Source organism: Lissotriton helveticus, chromosome 6, assembly GCF_964261635.1.
Source record: "Lissotriton helveticus chromosome 6, aLisHel1.1, whole genome shotgun sequence".
Lineage (NCBI taxonomy): Eukaryota > Metazoa > Chordata > Amphibia > Caudata > Salamandridae > Lissotriton > Lissotriton helveticus.
The window spans coordinates 1,495,827,946-1,495,846,004 of NC_136067.1; the positions used below are offsets into that span (position 1 = coordinate 1,495,827,946).

At 49.2% G+C, this 18,059-nt stretch overlaps 1 protein-coding gene across 2 annotated transcripts in view; it reads left to right on the forward strand.

The window, feature by feature from the left end:
- Positions 1-18,059, forward strand: part of USP34 (ubiquitin specific peptidase 34) — a 2,681,755-nt gene that overhangs the window by 1,579,333 nt on the left and 1,084,363 nt on the right. For both annotated transcript variants that reach the window (XM_078649291.1, XM_078649292.1), the window contains exons 55-56: positions 2,563-2,610; positions 3,130-3,195. In XM_078649291.1, coding sequence (XP_078505417.1) covers positions 2,563-2,610; positions 3,130-3,195 — 114 coding nt within the window. The remainder of the gene's footprint in view (positions 1-2,562; positions 2,611-3,129; positions 3,196-18,059) is intronic.

Here is an 18,059-nt window from a genome sequence, read left to right on the forward strand (position 1 = left end):
GTCCTGTAGGCAGGCAGTGAAGCTTTGCTTCAATCCCATTGACGTTCAGCTGAACTGTCGGCTAACAAAATTTTTTGAGACGGTAACTAAGAGACTTAAAACCCTGTTGTTATCCGAAATACACTAATATGCTTCATAAGTACAATATTAACTCAATATCTTGTTTTAGTTGTACTTGCACTTTAATCACCAAACCTCTAACTAGGACAACGGACTTGGTTGAGCTGTGCCATCCAACCTGAGAAGTTGTTGTAGTCAATGGCAGCTAGCACAATATGAGACTTAAGAGTCTATGAGAATCTCTTTTAAAATAGCCTATTGTATAAATTAGGAATATGTAATTGATGATCTATTTTACTTTATGCGGCTTTTAATTGTTTTTAATTGTGTACAATGGGAATCTTTTTTGTTATGTATTTGCAAAGAATTTAACTAATCAAGCAAAATAAAATATTATTATTATCATTATTAGTAGACGACTATCTCTTCGTCGGGTATATCGGAGCCCAGAAAGGGAAGACTGTACAGAAATGAACCAACTCATGGTGGATCATGTTCTGTATCAAAATCTACTGCGCGTTGGCCAAGAAGCAACCCCATGAGGTTTTACGTGCTCAGTCCACCAGAGCCATGGCTGCAACCACAGTGTTAGCACCCAGAGTCCTGGACATCTGCCAGACAGTAACGTGGATGACTTTGCACATGTTTAATAAGTACTACTGTCTGGACTGTCAGGGCAGTAGGGACGGGCACGTCTCAATCAGGTGAACAAGTTGCTTTCCTCCGGTAACGCCTTATGTGGTTGAGGCTCTATCTAGCCGCAGATTTCTAGCCAACCCACCCATCCTCACCACTCTGCAAACAGATTTATAGACTTAGGACTTTTTACCCGTTCAGGGCCTTCGTTTTTACATATCAGTAGTCAGTACTGTTTGTGGCTACGTGCTACTGGCATGGAAATGTGCTGGTTAAACTGCCATTTCGATCTAAAAGGTAACCCTGTTGCCAGGCCTAAACCCTCACTTTTTATACCTGTAAGCCACCCCTAAAGTAGGCCCTGGCTAACCCACAGGCCAGAGTGCCATGTTTTTAAAATGCAGGACATGTATTTTTAAGTTTTGCATGTCCTGCAAGTGAAAAGCGACTAATTATTTTTTTCACTATTGCTAGGTGTCTCTCTCTCACATAGGATAACATTGGGATTACCTTATTACATCTTTTAAGTGCAATTCCCAGTTATGATCAGATGAACTTTCCATGTTTGATGTCACAGAACTCACAATTTCAAATCACAACTCATGGTGAAGGTGGATTTTAAATCCCAGTGTAGCTAATGGCACTTTTAGAAAGTTGGCATTCACTTACTTTAACCATTTGATGCCTTCAGCCTGCCTCTGGAATACGTGTCTGTTGTGGGTGACAGCTAGCTACCTGCATTCCCTCTACACAGTCGCACATGAAGGAAGGATAGGTGTGCCTGAGTGGTCATTAGCATGCAGGATGAGAGAGAGGAGCTGACCCTTACACCTAAAAGGTCTGTGTCCTGACCCACACAAAGGATTGATTGCCCCCTGTAGTGTGTCTGGAGCTTGGGCAGGAAGGGAGGACCTCTGTGTACTTCAAAGTTTTCTTTGAAGTCTCCTCCACTTCAAGAGGCACAACTGGGTATAAGTATCGGACCTCTGGCACTGAGTAATCAGTACACTTATGGACCTGTGACTACTCTGCCAGGTAGAAGAGCTGCTGTGCTGCTAAAAGGACTGCCATTCTGCTGGACTGCTGCTTTGCTGGACTTTACCTTGCTGTGCTCTTGCCTTGCTGAGCTGCCCTGCTGTTCTGAAGGTCTGGACCTAAATCACTTGGAACCAAGAGTGAATCCATGGGCTTGCTGGCTGGCCTCCTGTTCCAAGTCTCAGGGATATCAAAGACTTGAACCACCTGCATCGGGACTCTTCAAGCTGTAGGTCGGCCCTGCTAAGTAGTGCCACCCCAGTACTGGACCCTTGGAAGAGAGGCCTAGGGATCTCTTTTTAACCATAGCCCACGCATCCTCATCAGAACTGGCGACATCTTAGCCTTTGCGTGGGTTGGAACTGGCGGGTCTTCGCCTTTGCGTAGATCGGGAACCGGCACATCTTCGTCAAAGCGCGGAACAGAGTTGTCGCATTGCACTTGCACCTTTATTCCTCTTCCTTTTCGACTGCATTGAGCTACTACATTTAGACTAATTACCATAGAGTAGTTCTCATATTTGTGCATGTTACCACACCTAGTTAAGGTTAGTTCGAATAGGCTCAGATAATTTTCAGGGGACAGTGAAGAGCATAAAGCCTTTACCATAAGTACTTGACGTATTTCCTTACCATGATTCCACATCTTATTTCATTTAATCATGCTGCTTTTCCCAGGTCCTTTTTTATTCAGCTAAGCTAGTTGTGTGATGTGTTAGTGATCCCTAAAGAATTTGTCATTTATTGTTATCCATTTGAAAGTTTCTGTGCTCTAGCATCTCTAATTTGATAAACGTTAGTAACCTAAATAAGTATTTTTCTTTTCATTTAGCTCAGCACTTCGTTTGTCCTGGAAACATTTATCCACTCCAAAGAAAAGGTATAATTCCAATTGTTTCTTTTATTTCTAGCTAGGTTGTTTATACTCCATTGCAGAAACGGTTTAGCATTATAATTTACGTGGTAAAATGTGACCTTAATCTCAAACTTGTAGCCCTCCCAGACCCACAGAATGAGAATATTGGACTTTTTTGGATGATCTGGGAAAATGTGAGGTATTTGTTCCCCAATATGCACGTGTTGCTCAGAATTTCAATTTTGTTGTCTGTTTGTGTGACATTCTTTTTTAAGCCTGTCTGGTTGAGTGGCTGTCCATTCATCTGTGTGGAAAGGTCCTTGAGATGCGACTCTCATCACAAGTTAAGTCAGTGGGACACAAGATAAGGATAACTGTTGAGTTATTACTTATGTTCAGTACTAACAACTGAAAACAATGGTGCACAGAAATCCTTTAGAGTCTCAATTCCCCTTTTTACCCCCCTTAGTTCTTAATGATTTCATGTTAAGATGAGACCTAAACATACATTCTCTTTCTCTAACTCACTGTTTTTTTCCTTAGCCCACCATGCTTCAGTGGATTGAGTTATTGACTAAGCAATTTAACAACAGCCAAGCAGCTTGTGAGGTGAGATGCATCCCATTATCAGTAATGTACAGATGTCAGCAGTTTTTGCAAATCATTCTGCACTTGCATGCATATATCTTAATATTTATCACATAGTAGAGGCAACTTGGAAGTATATTGCTTTATAGTTCTCACTATTTCATGCGTTGTTTTTTTGAAGAAGTAACAATCAATTTTATCAACTTCAATGCCTTAATGTTCAAATATGTTGCTATGGCAATAGAGACACAATGGCAGTAAATCAGTGTGCAGATAGGAGATTCTTTAGGGAACTCTACTGTTGTTGTGCTAATTTTCAGTTCAAAAAAGGCTTATCATGTTTTATTTAACAATTCCAGTTAAAATGCTGCATATAATCCGTTTAGTGGAAATTCAGTTCTTGTTTTCAACGTCAATCAAGATTATTTCAGATTCAAAAAAGCCATCAAAACATGAAGTTAAACGGATCATCACAATAGCTTGCAATAATTTAAACACTCAAATATTATGTTACAAAATATAATAAAACCAGACCTCTTGAGGGGCCCACTTCTACGAATCACAGAATTTCATGCAAACATGTTGTATTGTAATACCCAAGCTGATACATACAGTGAATTGCTACCCCCAGAAATCGTCCCAGGAGCTACTGGGACCATATCAAACGTACCTGTTAAGTAAAACTGGTGATGCAGTCTCGGAGCCGCAGACTACTGCTGATGAGGCATTATCGCAAGAATCAGGAATATAGTCAAATGAGGGGCTTGCGGGAGGAAGCTGGGCCAAGCTAGCTGTGTCATTGTGTAAACGTTGGTCACACTACCAGGCATCGGTTGGCAGAGTGACATGTTGTAATCACAGGAGAAACTGCTCTTACCTTAGATATGATTGTATAAATGGATATCCTCGTATGCCCGAGTTATACCTTTTGAGTACTAATGTGCTTTTGTGCTGTTGTGATCTGATATACTGATATACCTGCCTATGACGCAACTGTGTCCTGAGTTGTATGTATTTTGTTGAAAACAAAAAAATGTAGACCTTACAATGAACCAATTGCAATACATGAGATAAAGAGTTCCTTATTTGCCCAAATTATGAATAAAAATGTTTAAGCATTATTTCAGTACATATATTTTAGTTTCGAGCGATTCTGTTAGACTGATTTTTCATTTTTCAAAACCCCAAAGGACCACCTTCAAAAATTCATGTTACAGTAAAATAAATAAAAAACAACGTCTTTTCATGACTGGTTATTCCCTATGTTTACGCTTCAGTTTTACTATATTATTAATACTGCATGCTATTTATAATAGTTCCCTTGCTTCTTTCACTTGTGAATGATTAAAGCCTATGTATCACAATGTTTTTTGCTTTTTTCTGTTAATCTTTTATTTAGCTTTTCCCTTTATGGACCACCTAGGACATCCAAAATAATATCCTGTTCCATAAAATGTTACCCGTTAAACAATTTTAATCCACTTCCTAGCTAGCGATGGCTATTCAGACCGCATTTGTGACATGAGAAAAAGCCTTCTTTATATTGTGCTTTGAACCTGCGCATATGTAAAGCATGTTGTGAGGCCTTTTAATGAAATTGGGCCTTACCCTCTGTGTAAAAAATAGTTTACCAATTGTCTTCCATTGTTGTTGCATTTCAGATTGAATAACCAAGGCACTCTCTTTAGGCTTTTAACTCTCTCAAGGTTACGATGGTTAGCAGTCAAAGCTTACTCCTGGGGATGAAGGGATTTTGAGAGGTAAAATCAGTATCCCTCAGTAGATAACACTTAATAACTTCAATGTCCAGGCATTGAAGGAACTTAAATAATCAGTAAGCCAAATAGTAGGCTAAAAAGCAAATCTGAAATAGACAATTAGCTCTAGATTCCTTACCTTAGATTTAGCCCCAGGAGTCAGACTGGATCCTGAGAATTTTTCATCAGCAGTTCCCCTGCGCGTCGAAAGATGGCGTTGGTCGGCTCCGCGTTCGTCGTTGGCATCCTGGTCACCGGGGTGACATCGCGGTAACTACTTAGATGCCTCCCTCGCGCTCTGACGTTGGTTCTTTCTTTTTTCGCGCCAGCCAGCGCAGATCCGGAGAGAGCGGTACCTCCAGTCTCTGTTTGACTGACTTTTTGTCGACCTCATTTTTAATTCTTCTTCTCCTGGTGCACGTCAGGGATGCCCAGTTTCAAGACTTGCGGGTCCTGCCGACAGTTTATGTCGGTGACAGATCCTCACCGCTTGTGCCTGTTCTGTCTGGAACCCGACTACCACTTCAAGTTGTATTCCTATTGCTAGGCCATGACCCCAAAGTCTTTTTCCGGTAGCAGGCCCTAAAGATTCTCGGGGCCTGGCAGTCCGCTCTGTGCAGCTCCATGTCCCAGTCGCTTGGGAGGTCGAGGGACTGGTCGCGGAGCTACCATCACTACCAATCTGCTTCCAAGTCTTCGCACTCCTCTGGTAAGTCGAAGCACAAGAAGTCAAAGAAGCATCGACGTTCTTCGACCTCTCCCCGTCCTTCGGCCGACACAACGAGGAATGCAGTTGGTGCCCCTCCCGCGGCTCCGCATGCGGATCCCACTGAGTGGACGCCGGGTGTCCCTCCCTTCCCGGGACCCGGTGCGACCCCTGCCCAGCTTTGGAGTTTCTACGAAGCAATGCATGCCATCTTTAGGCAGCTTGCCTCCACCGGCACACCTTTGGGCACTGCGCACTGGGCTAGGGTCCCTGGGTCTTCGACACCAGGGGCTTCTGCCACGGCACTGCAGGGTCCCCTTGGATCCAGGCCTGGATCTGGATCGGCGCTGGTCGTCCTGACTACACCTCCCCCAGAGCAGATTCCACTGGCACCACGTCCGCAGCCGACGCCGGTTGTGTTCTCAGCCAACGTCGACCCTGACCTCCACCCCGACGTGGACACGGAGCCGGTTCCAGCACCAACGGGTACTTTGGTGTCCTTGTTCCACACTTGTTCTTTTAGGCCAGATTGGCAACCAGAGGAGAGTGAGGAGGACTGGGATGAGTCTGGAGACCCTTTAACTGACCAGTTGGACTATGATCCGGACTGACAACAGGAGTTGGGGGATGCCAGTGGTCTGGATACATCACCTAACCATGGCATGTTGTCTCCTCCTACCGTGGCTGCGGAGGACGGAGCATCTTTCGCTGTGGTGTTGCGTAGGGCGGCCGAGGCTCTCAACCTCGAGCTACCTACAGTGGCGGTCTAGACTAACCTCCTGACGGAGGTTCTTCAACCGCCTGTGAGCTCTTCGGAGCTCCTGCTACTGTTCAATGAAGCCTTCACTGACATCCTTTTGGGCACCTGGCCCAGGCCCAACACAGGGGCTCCTGTGAACAGAATGATCGCCCGACGCCACTGCCTGTCTCCGGGCGACCCCTCTTTCGTCTCACCCTACCTCTAAGAGCTTGGTGGTCCAGGCCTCCACGTCCAAAGGTGCATTCCCTAACGCTCCACCTGATAGGGATTCCAAAAAGCTTGACCACCTGGGAAGAAGATGTTTTCTTTCTCCAGCTTGGGACTGCGGTCGGTAAATACTGCATGTCTGTTGGGCTGTTACACCCACTCTGTGTGAGATATGGTGGCGCAAGTGCCACCCAAGTAACCGGAGGTGGCACAGACCGTACTCTCCCGTGCAGGTGCCGAGGGGAGAGACGCAACAAAGTTTACCATTTGCTGTGTACTGGACATCGCCGACTCACTAAGCAGGATGATTTCCACTTCGGTAGCCCTTTGACGCTATGCCTGGCTGAGGTTGACTGTTTTTTCAGGGGATATCCAAGCTATTCTTATTGACAAGTCTTTTGACAGCCGGCGCCTGTTCGGCGACAAGGCAGACAATGCGCTGGAGCGCTTTGAAGACTCTCAGGCTACGGCCAAGTCCTTGGGTCTCTCCACCACCAGCCCTGCGCAGTCTGCCTTTCGCCCCTTTCGTGGCTCCGGAAGGGGTGCCCCACCACGTTCCGACCAGAGCCACAGGCTGGCACAAGCTGTTCAGCCCCTGCGCCGCCGGGGATGTGGAAACCACCGCCCAGGGTCTGGGGCCCAGCGTGCAGGCCAGTCCACCACAGCCCCCTCTGCAGCAGCCTCCAAACCCTCCTAGTCTGACCTTTCAGGGCCACCACCCAACAGTGTGCACCATCACATCGGACAGGTGGGTTTTACAGATAGTCCGAAGGGGCTACTCCCTCCCCTTTGAGGCTACCCCTCCATGCCACCTCAGTACCATCGCATGTTGGAGGATCATCAGGCCCTTCTCCAACAGTACTTTTCGGCACTCTTGGCCAAGGGAGCCATAGAGCAAGTTTCTGCCCCAGAAGTAGGGTGTGGTTGCTATTCCCATCTACTTTCTGGTGCCCAGGAAGGACAAAGGCCTGAGTCCTATCTTGGATCTCAGGAACGTTCACTGCTTCCTCCGAAAGGAGAAGTTCAAAATGTTGACGCTAGATCAGGTCCTGTCTGCCCTCGACCCTGGAGACTGGATGGTAGCGTTGGACTTGCAGGACGCTTACTTTCACATTCCTGTCCTGCCAGCCCACCGGCGTTACCTACGGTTCATGGAAGGCCACTAGCATTTTTAGTTTACCGTACTCCCCTTTGGCCTTACCAGCGCCCCTCTGGTGTTCACTAAAGTGATGGCGGTGGTCACAGCTTATCTGCGCAGATCAGTGGTTCCAGTCTTTCCCCATTTCGACGACTGGCTGTTGGAGGCGGGCTCGCCCCAGGCTGTTGTCTCCCAGCACCAGACTACGGCGGACCTCCTGCACTCGCTGGGGTTAACTTTGAAAGTGCCGAAGTCACAGCTGACTCCCTCTCAGAAGCTCCTTTTCATCGGCGCGGTTTTGGACGCAACGTAGTTTCAGGTTGATGATCCTGCGCAACGAGTTTGGGATATTCGGGCTATGATTCTGATCTTTCAGCCTTTATCCCAGGTTATGCGGGCTCTGCAGTGGGACCTGAAGTTTCAGTGGCCACAGCATCAGGGGAGTCTGTCCGATTGCGTTCAGATCTCGCAGGGCACTGCACCTCAATTACTGTGGTGGCTAACGAACCAGGATTGGATCAACAGCAAATCCCTCTCCCTTCCTCAGCCAGAGTACACAGTGGTGACAGATGCATCACTTCTAGGGTGGGTCGGCCACATGGGAGAAGTGGAGATCAGAGGCTCTGGTCTCTGGCGGAGTCCGGGCTACACATCAACCTTCTGGAGCCCCGGCCGATCCATCTTGCACTGAAAGCATTCTTTCCCTCTGTCCGGGAAGAGTAGTGCAGGTGTTGATGGACAACACTAGCACAATGTAGTACAGCAACAAACAGGGCGGGGTGGGGTCGTGGACCATATGTCAGGAGGCCCTACGCCTCTGGACATGGCTGGAACATCAGGGCGTATCCATGGTGGTTCAATATTTGTCCGCTTCATTGAACGCCCGGGCGGACGAACTCAGCCGCAGGTGCATGATGGATCACAAATGGTGTCTTCACTCTGAGGTGGTGCAAGTTCTCTTTCAGCAGTGGGGAGAGCCTTTGTGAGATCTATTTGCCACCGCAGAGAACGCGCAATGTCCGCAATTCTGCACGTTGGAATTTCCAAGGCGGTACTAGCTAGGTGACTCTTTTCGTCACAAGTGGAGTTGCGGTCTTCTATACGCCTTTCCGCCTATACCACTTCTGCCCAGAGTGCTGAAGAAGATCAAGTGCGACCGGGCCCAAGTCATCCTTGTGGCTCCGGATTAGGCATGAAGAGTCTGGTATCCCGAGCTGTTACACATGGCCATCAATCCTTCGATCCGACTGCCTCTTCAGGAGGATCTTCTGTCGCAGCAACAGGGGACGGTCCGCCACCCAAACCTTTCCAGCCTCCACCTCCTTGCATGGAGATGGAGCCGCGACATTTGACAACGTTTGCCCTTGCTCCTGAAGTCTGTGATGTTACCTTGCCAGCCAGTCGTCCCTCCACTAAAATGTTATACGCCTGCAGATGGAACAAATTTGTGACATGGTGCACAGCAAAGGCTGTGGATCCCCTTTTTGCCCCTCTTTCTGAGGTTCACTTGTTCCTCCTTTCTTTGGCCCAGCAGGACTATGCTCTTGGCACTCTTAAGAGCTATCTCTCAGCCATTTCAACCTTTATTAGGCTTCCTGATCAGCTTTTTCTTTTCAAGTCCCCCGTTGTAAATCGGCTCCTTAAGGGCATTACTCATCTTTTTCCTCCTGTTCCCTTCGTAATGCCTCAATGGGACTTGAATTTGGTTCTTACTTACCTTATGTGTGCTCCCTTTGAGCTGCTTCTGTGAGAAGTTAGCTTGGTATATGATGTCCACTATTCTAGTGGGCACCTTGCACCAGTCTAAATGACCCTTATGATGGTGGTTGTAAAGTCAACCTTATAGATCAGCTATCCTAGTGGTAGCATGGACCAGCAGTCTTAGGCTAAAACTTCAGAGAGCATGTGAAGCCAGCTGTTTTACCATATATAATCCCTTGAATACCAAATGAAAGGACACCACACAAGGTGTATATCAAATATATATGTATTTATTACTAACACAACCCCTCTGCACTCTTTATGAGTATGAGGTCAGAGTTCGAGATACGTTACAAGTTACTCATTTAGCATACTATATGTTGCACAAATACAATTCTGCCCTAGGTGCCTCACGAACCATATACTAAGTAAGTGGTATAAGGACCACTTCAGTAATAGTGAATAGGCCTAGGGCCTAGGGAATCGCTGGGGCTACACTACAGAACCAAAGGTTAGGAAGTAGGAGGCCCACAGGAGACGTGTGCAGTGTGGGAACACAGTCGTGAGTTACGATAGAGTTATAATGGGAACGTAAGAGTTACAAAGTAGTAGGTTAAGGACACTTCCGGATGGACTACGGTAAAACCCTTTTAAACTAGGACACTTCGAGAGTCAACACCCACGGGAGCACCGGCATACTCGAGTTACCTCACCCAGGGAAGCCGGGTGCATAGGTGTCTTTTCGTGTCGGGTTTCGTCGCTGTTTCCTATGGGGAACTGCAAAGAAGTGCTGCAGGCGACCAGGAGAAAAGTGTCCGGGTGGATCCAAGGGTGGATCGAAGATGAGAAGAACCTGAAAGCAGAGGGGACAGAGTCTGGGTCACTAGCCAGTGACCAGGAAGGAACCAGGCGATATCGAGATGCAAGGAGGTGAAGAGGTGAAGCTTGTCTCTGCAGCCACGAGGACCAGGAGGCGTCAACGACAACCAGGAGCTGGATTCGAGCTGTCCCACGAAGGATCTAGGTGTCGGTATCCGGATTGGACCCAACAAGCCTTGGCAAACGCAATCCACGCAGGAAGGGAAGATTGGCTTCAGGTCAGACCAGCAAGGTCTGGGGATCTTCTCCTTCGCAGGGAAGCTGGAGCAAGCCTGGAGCAACCAGGCAAGTGGTGTAGTTTCACAAGTAAGTCTTCGGAGGGCTAACTAGCCAACGGGCTAGCAACCGGGAAGACGCATCAAGCTGAAATGCAAGAGCAGGCCCCACGCGGCACTCGTGGAGTGTGGGGGGCTGAGCTTCGGTGCAAATGGCGCTCAGGTCTGGGGCTTCTCAAACCCTAATGCACAACTTCGTGGGTACCTCAGAAGCTGCACGGTTTAGCAAAGAGCAGGTAGTCCAGGGTGTCCGGTCCCACGTCTCTTGTGTCCGCCACGGGTCTCAGCTTTGCTGTGGATGTGGATTAAAGTCAGAGAAGTCTGGAAGTCCAGTTTCTGAGTCGCTGAGTCTTCGGGTTCCGACAGGAGCGTCGACAAAGCAAACCGGCAAGTTACTGGTGGTGCCTGTTTGCACAGGGTGGACACTCCTTGACCACAAGGGAGATGTCTTCAGTCTTCTAGTCGGAATAGAACGTTGAAGGTCCAAGCGTTTCGTTTCAGAGTTTCAGTCCAGGATAATCTAATGTAGTATACTTGTATACTTGTAGTAGTATACTTGTAAAGTCTCTAGACACAGCTCCTATCTTTATACTAATCTAAGGGGCTGGATTACCTGCTAGGTCCCTCCTATGGGTGGAACCTGGTAATGGGGTGGTTACACCCCTTTCCATTTGTCCAGTTTCGCGCCAGAGCTGGGGCTGGAGTGCCCCAGCAACTGGTTTGAACCGGGCTATGCATGGAGCACCTTGTGTGCCCCAGGCAGTGTCTGGAAAAGCATCTTTCCATTGAACCCACCCTGCCCCAATACACTACAGGCTGTCTGGGGAGGTGCTAGTACCTCCCTCGACAGGAATCCTATTGTCCAGGCCTCCCTTGCCGGAGTTTCGTCCGGCTGCAGGAGGTGATACTCGTGTCTCTGGCAGCAGCATCCATTTTGTGATGCTGAGGCTCTGTTTAACTTTAGTAGTATTCCAAAGTGTTTGACATCTTACACGCCATGTTTTGATAAAGCCAAACCAAAGTTAGCATTAACCGCGAGGATTATAATGCACTTAAGAGTATATGGTATGGCTATATCATAGAACAGCTATAAGGACATGGTTCCGAAATCTGCAGAAGGGCTCAGCTCATGCTAGATCACCCTCTCACATAAAACCATGCACTCTGCCTTCAGGATTGGCAAGGCCTGCCATAGGAGTGACTTATAGGTATATATGTGTCTATATATAAGGTTAGAGATAGGCATACTGTTAGACCTGGGGTCACCAGTTCACATGGGGTAGCCTGGCACAGAGTAGGAAGACTAAACTCAGAGGCACATTTTGTACAGCTTGCATCACACCATGAACAGTAACTCAGCGTCCATCGACCAGAAAAAGAATGACTCTACACCAGGTTAGAAAAATACGGTTTGCTTTATAAAAATTTCTTCAGTATCTCTATATCTCTTAGCAAGGTTCAAAATTCAGTTCAATCAATATCACTCCATTTGCTTATTGACATCTGTGAGGTTTCAAATTACATTCTTAATATCGTTTTGTTCAGAAGAAAGCTTCTCAGTAATTATCCTTAAACCTTTGCTTTTTGACATTAAACTTACAGTTCAGATAAGATGAATATCCAAATTAACGTTTTTTATAAGAGGAAACTGTCAGGTACTTTACCCAAGGGAAACTCAGGGACAACAAATGCTAGAAGGTATAACAATTCGGCAAACCTTCCCCCACTGGTACACTTGAAGAATGACTCAAGCAGCTGTATGATTAAAAGAAAACAGGCAGGTTATCCATACATTTACTTTAGCCATATGTTTTACTTTTCTCTTGTAGAGGAGGTCCTGTATCTCATAAGAACACAGCAATGCCCTGGGGGTTCCACCCCAATATATTCCCTGAGTACCGTGTTTCTGGTCTCCTGCCCCAGCCCTACTGCCCTGATTGGCTGAGGACTGAACAATGACCTGATATACTCTTTCCCTCAAAAGTCACTCTTGCTTAATTAATCACTGGAGTGAGCCGGTCCAGTACTTAGGAAGTATTGCTCGCAAAGTCCATGGTCTGGTTTCGGTCGTCCCAAGCCTGTATATTACTGCCTAGTTCACCAGCTTGCCGCCAACTAAGGCCCAGTCACATTTGTTCCAGCCGCCCCCTTCCCTGCTTACTTCGTTATTGATGGGTTGACCTCAAGTCCCAGTCAACGCCCGTTCTACGCCCCTGTTCACGGGATGGTTCCGCTGATGACTGGATTTCTACGCTTCCTTCTTCTCTTGAGACGGGAGTCAGGCGTACTTCACCCTGCTGGTTCCTAGAGGCGTTCAGCCGACTTCCGCGGCCTTCCTCTCGCCGACTCCACCCCCGATGAGCTCCGCCTCCGCCCAGCCTCTTCTGGCGTCTCCACGCCTCTTCCGGCGTCACCAAGGCCTCGTCTCCGGAGAGACTGGAGCCCCCGCTGCCCTCCGGCTGATCCCCGCTCTCGCACCTCAGCAGAAGGAATCCGCGGCCGGGAGATGAGGGGGTCCACTTCCCCACAGAAAGGATGACAGTTGGCGGGACGAGACCTCCGCACGGTGAGTCTTACTTCTCATAACCAGGGTCCGGTCCTCGACACTCTCACACAGCGTGCCAGCAACGAGTTGGTCTCTAAGCTCTGCCAGCTAGTTCTCTTCCGGCAATATTAGAGGAGAGTCCGGTTACACCGCGGTGATCGTTAACACTTCAGATTAAGCTTCTTCTCGCTCCTTAACTCTTACTGGGCATGCAGAGTCAAGAAGGGGGGTATAACTTGGAGCTAGTGGAGTTACCACGGTGGCAGGGGTTGGTCGACAGGTAAGGGGTCACATCAGTACAGAAGGGCAGCCAGCCCACAGGTCGATCTATCCCCTCACAGTGCGCGTTCCTCCTCACTAAGTCGCCTTACTCCTCACCAGTTCCGCCCCACACTCTCTCTGGTCACTTCTAAAATGGCTGCCCTGATTCTGACCCTTATATAGACTGGCCTCAGGCTACCACAACCAGCTGGAAGATTCTGGAGCTTTTCCCATACACTCCTATGGCGCCAGTTCCGGAGGTGATCAGTTGTGGCAGTTACCAGCCATCATTTTGTGTGACAAAATTTTCTCCATCATAAGGGAACACCTGGGCCTCAAAAAGTTATAGGGACAAGGTAGCACCTAACCCCTAGGACAACACCCAAAAATTTCCAGTGAACATAAAAATGAAAAATACTAGGAGGCAAAAAGGGTCAAAATAAATAAATAATAGGAGGGACCACCCAAAGGGCTGACAGGTCTAACACGCGTCCCCCCCCCAGCTGAAAGTGGGGAGAGCTACCCTTGGGAGTTCTCATCACTAAGGCGGAAATACCTAGAGAGACCGTCTGCATTGGCGTGGTCCACTCAAGGCCGATGTTCCACCCGGAAGTCCATTCCCTGTAGGGAAATAGGTCATCTCAACAAATTGGGATTTTCTCCCTCATTTGTATCAGTCAACGAAGGGGACGGTGGTCAGTCTGAACCAGGAAGTGCGAGCCAAACAGGTATGGCCGCAACAGAGCCCATATCACTGCAAAGGCTTCCCGCTCAATTGCACTCCACCTCTGTTCCCGGGGAAGCAGTCTCCTGGACAGGAAGACAACAGGTTGATCCAGACCCTCTTCATTGAGTTGCGATAACACTGCCCCAATGCCATGTTCTGATGCATATGTTTGGACAATGAATTCCTTAGAAAAATCCGAAGCTCTCAGGACTGGAGCCGCACTGCTTGTTTTAAGGTTTCAAAGGCTTGCTGACAAGCCTCTGTCCAGACTACCCGTCGGGGTTGCTTTTTGGATATGAGTTCAGTTAGGGGTGCCACAATGGTGCCATACCCCTTCACAAAGCGACGGTAGTAACCGGTGAGGCCCAGGAAACCTCGGACCTCAGTTTGTGTCTTGGGGGGCTCGCAGGCCATGATAGCCTCAATCTTCGCCTGGAGGGGCTGCACCGTTCCCCTGCCCACCAAGTGGCCTAGGTACACCACCGACCCCTGCCCGATCTGACATTTACTGGCCTTGATTGTCAAGCCAGCCTGTTTCAGGGCCTGGTGAACAGCTTGTAGATGACACAAATGGTCCTCCCAGCTGCTGCTGAAGACGGCAATGTCATCCAGATAAGCAGCGGAGAAGGCCTCCATCCCGGAGAGGACCTCGTTCACCAGCTGCTGAAAGGTGGCAGGAGCGTTCTTGAGCCCAAAGGGGATTACACAGAACTGGTAGTGGCCCTCAGGCGTGGAGAAGGCTGACCTTTTCTTGGCTCCATCTGTAAGGGAGATCTGCCAGTACCCTGAGGTGATTCAGAAAAGGGGGTGGTGATGAACAGAGTGTCTGAATTAAGCAGACCACTCTTACCCAGTCCAAAGATCAGGGCTTGATCCATCACCGTTATTTAGCTCACTGCCCCACCCCAGCTCAGAACCTGGCTATATGCAAATTAGTCTGTCCCTGGCCCAGTGCATCATGGGAACAGGGCAGACCAAACTACCAAGCCAATTCTTCACCAGAAAGGAGACAAGCTTCCGGGGACCGGTTTCTGCCATTTCAGGCGTCGTCGGCCCGACTTGCTTGAATCCTGATGGAGCAGTGAGCAAGGGACTCATGTCTGAGTATACCCTTCCACGCTTATGGTGGACAAAATGATTCAGAAAAGGGGGTGGTGATGAACAGAGTGTCTGAATTAAGCAGATTCCCATCATGCACTGGGACAGGAACAGACTAATTTGCATATAGCCAAGTTCTGAGCTGGGATGGTGCAGTGAGCTAAAAAACGGTGATGGATCAAGCCCTGATCTTTGGACTGGGTAAGAGTGGTCTGCTTAATTCAGGCACTCTGTTCATCACCACCCCCTTTTCTGAATCAAAGGTACTCAAGTATTGGGCAGCTCCCAGCCGGTCAATGAGTTCATCCGCCCTAGGGATCGGATGGGCATCAGTTTTGGTTACTGAATTCAGTCCCCGGTAATCCACACAGAACCTTAGTTCTGGAGTGGTGCCCGGTGGGGCAGCCTTTGGTACCAGAACCACCGGACTGGACCAGGGGCTACTTGAAGGTTCAATTACTCCTAGCTCCAGCATCTTAGTGACTTCACTGTGGATGCTGGCCTTCACCTGGTCTGACAGCCGGTAGATCTTAGACTTCACAGGTGGGCTGTCTCCTGTATCCACATCATGGGTACACAGGTGGGTCCTTCCCGGGACAAGGGAGAACAGTGAGGAGTACTGCTCCAAGACCTGTTGGCAGTCCCTACGCTGTTCAGGAGTTAGGGATGGGGAGAGAATCACTCCCTCCACCGACCCATCCTTTTCCTGAGACGAAAATAGATCAGGGAGAGGCTCACTTTCCTCCTCCTCTGTTCCATCGGTCACTATCAACAAGATGACCTCGGGCCTCTCATGGTGGGGTTTAAGGCGATTGGCATGGAGCACCCGATGGGGCTGCCGGGGGGGTCTTAAGATCCACTAAGTAAGTGGCCTTACCCTTCTTCTTGATCACCTCAAAGGGGCCTGTCCAGCGATCCTGGAGGGCACTTAGCTCTCCAGGTTCCATCACCCACACTTTCTGGCCAGGCTCCAACTCCACAGGGTGAGCATTGTGGTCATACCACTCCTTCATCACGGCTTGGCTGGCTTCCAAGTTGTCAGAAGCTTGCTTCCACAACTTAGCCATTTGGCTCTGGAAGGCCAGCATATAGCTCACCACATCCTGGGGAAGCTTCCTGGAAGTCTTCTCCCATCCGTCTTTCACCAGGCTGAGAGGTCCACGCACAGGGTGCCCATACAGAAGTTCGAAGGGGCTGAAGCCCACTCCCTTCTGTGGCACTTCCCTGTAGGAAAACAACAGACAGGGTAGGAGGAAGTCCCATTTCCTCCGCAGGCTCTCAGGCAGACTTCTGATCATACCTTTCAAGGTTTTGTTGAACCTTTCCACTAGACCATTGGTCTGTGGGTGGTAAGGAGTGGTGAACCGGTAGGTAACCCCACACTCCTTCCACATAGCCCGCATGTAAGCTGACATGAAGTTGGTCCCCCTGTCGGACACAACTTCCTTGGGGAAACTCACTCGGGTAAAGATCCCCATCAGGGCCCTCGCCACTGCAGGTGCAGTAATAGTCCTCAGAGGAATTGCCTCTGGGTACCGTGTGGCGTGATCCACCAGAACCAGGATAAACCTGTGACCAGCTGAAGTTGGTGGATCCAATGGCCCCCAAAATGTCGATGCCCACCCTTTCAAAGGGGGTGCTAACGACAGGAAGTGGTTCCAGGGGTGCTTTCGGCTTCACCCCTGTTTTCCCACTGGCTTGGCAAGTCACACATGTCCGGCAGTAAGTGTCAGACACCACCTTCATCTGAGGCCAATAAAAGTGGGGGACAAGCCGGGCAAAGGTCTTGTCCTGACCCAAGTGTCCTGCCAAGGGTATCTCATGAGCCAGTTCTAGAAGAAAGGCTCGGTAACATTGAGGGACGACCAAGGCCCGTGACGAACCGTGCACTGGTGCCTTGGGTTCACTGTAGAGGAGTCCATCCTCCCAGTACATGTGGTAATTCCCAGTAACGTTACCTGCTGCCTGGGCTTCGGCCTGTCGCCTCAGTCCCTCAAGGGTAGGGCACTCCATCTGGCCCTTACAAAACTCCTCTCTGGTAGGCCCCCCCTCCACTTGCCAATTAGCAGGGATTGGTAGGTTCTCCAGTGAGTCAACATCCCCCCCCATGGACTCCAGGTCCACCACCTCAGGTGGCCCATCCATCTCACGAGGCTTGGATGTCGAGGCAGGCTTCTCCTGTTCCCGGTTCTTTCCCTTCCTGGCAGCTGGCTGTGCCTTTGTTCCAGGCTCCAGCCCCTGCGAACTCCCCCTCCGGGTAGTCGAGGACCTTGTGCTGGCACAGGCCCAGTCAGGTGTACCCAGCATTTCAGAATGAGTCCGGTATTCCACCTCCTTCCAAGCATTGTGCTCCATATCATTCCCCAACAGACAATCAACTGGCACGGCAGGGCTTACGGCAACCTGCAACCCCTTCCCACTCAAATGGAACCTCGGCCACCGGGTAGTGACCCATTCTGCCGTCGGCCATCGCGGCGGGGTGGAGTACATGTGGAATCACCTGCTCTGGAGACACCAGATGACTTCTTACCATAGTCATACTGGCTCCTGTGTCTCTCAGAGCTTCCCCTCTTTGGTCATTGATGGTGACCCACTGCCCATACTTGGTAGTATTTGAGGGCACCTGGATCTTAGGAACCATCTCCCGATCTCCCAGGGACACTAAGGTGACTCCCGCCCACTCCCCCCCCTTATCTAAGGGCAACTCCTCCCCGAGCACTACACTAGCTACTCCCGAGGCTTTTCCTCCAGTGGGAAGGGGTGGTCTCTTTGGGCACTTGACATCACCTTTATAGTGCCCAATTACACCACACTCATAGCAGCGGACAACC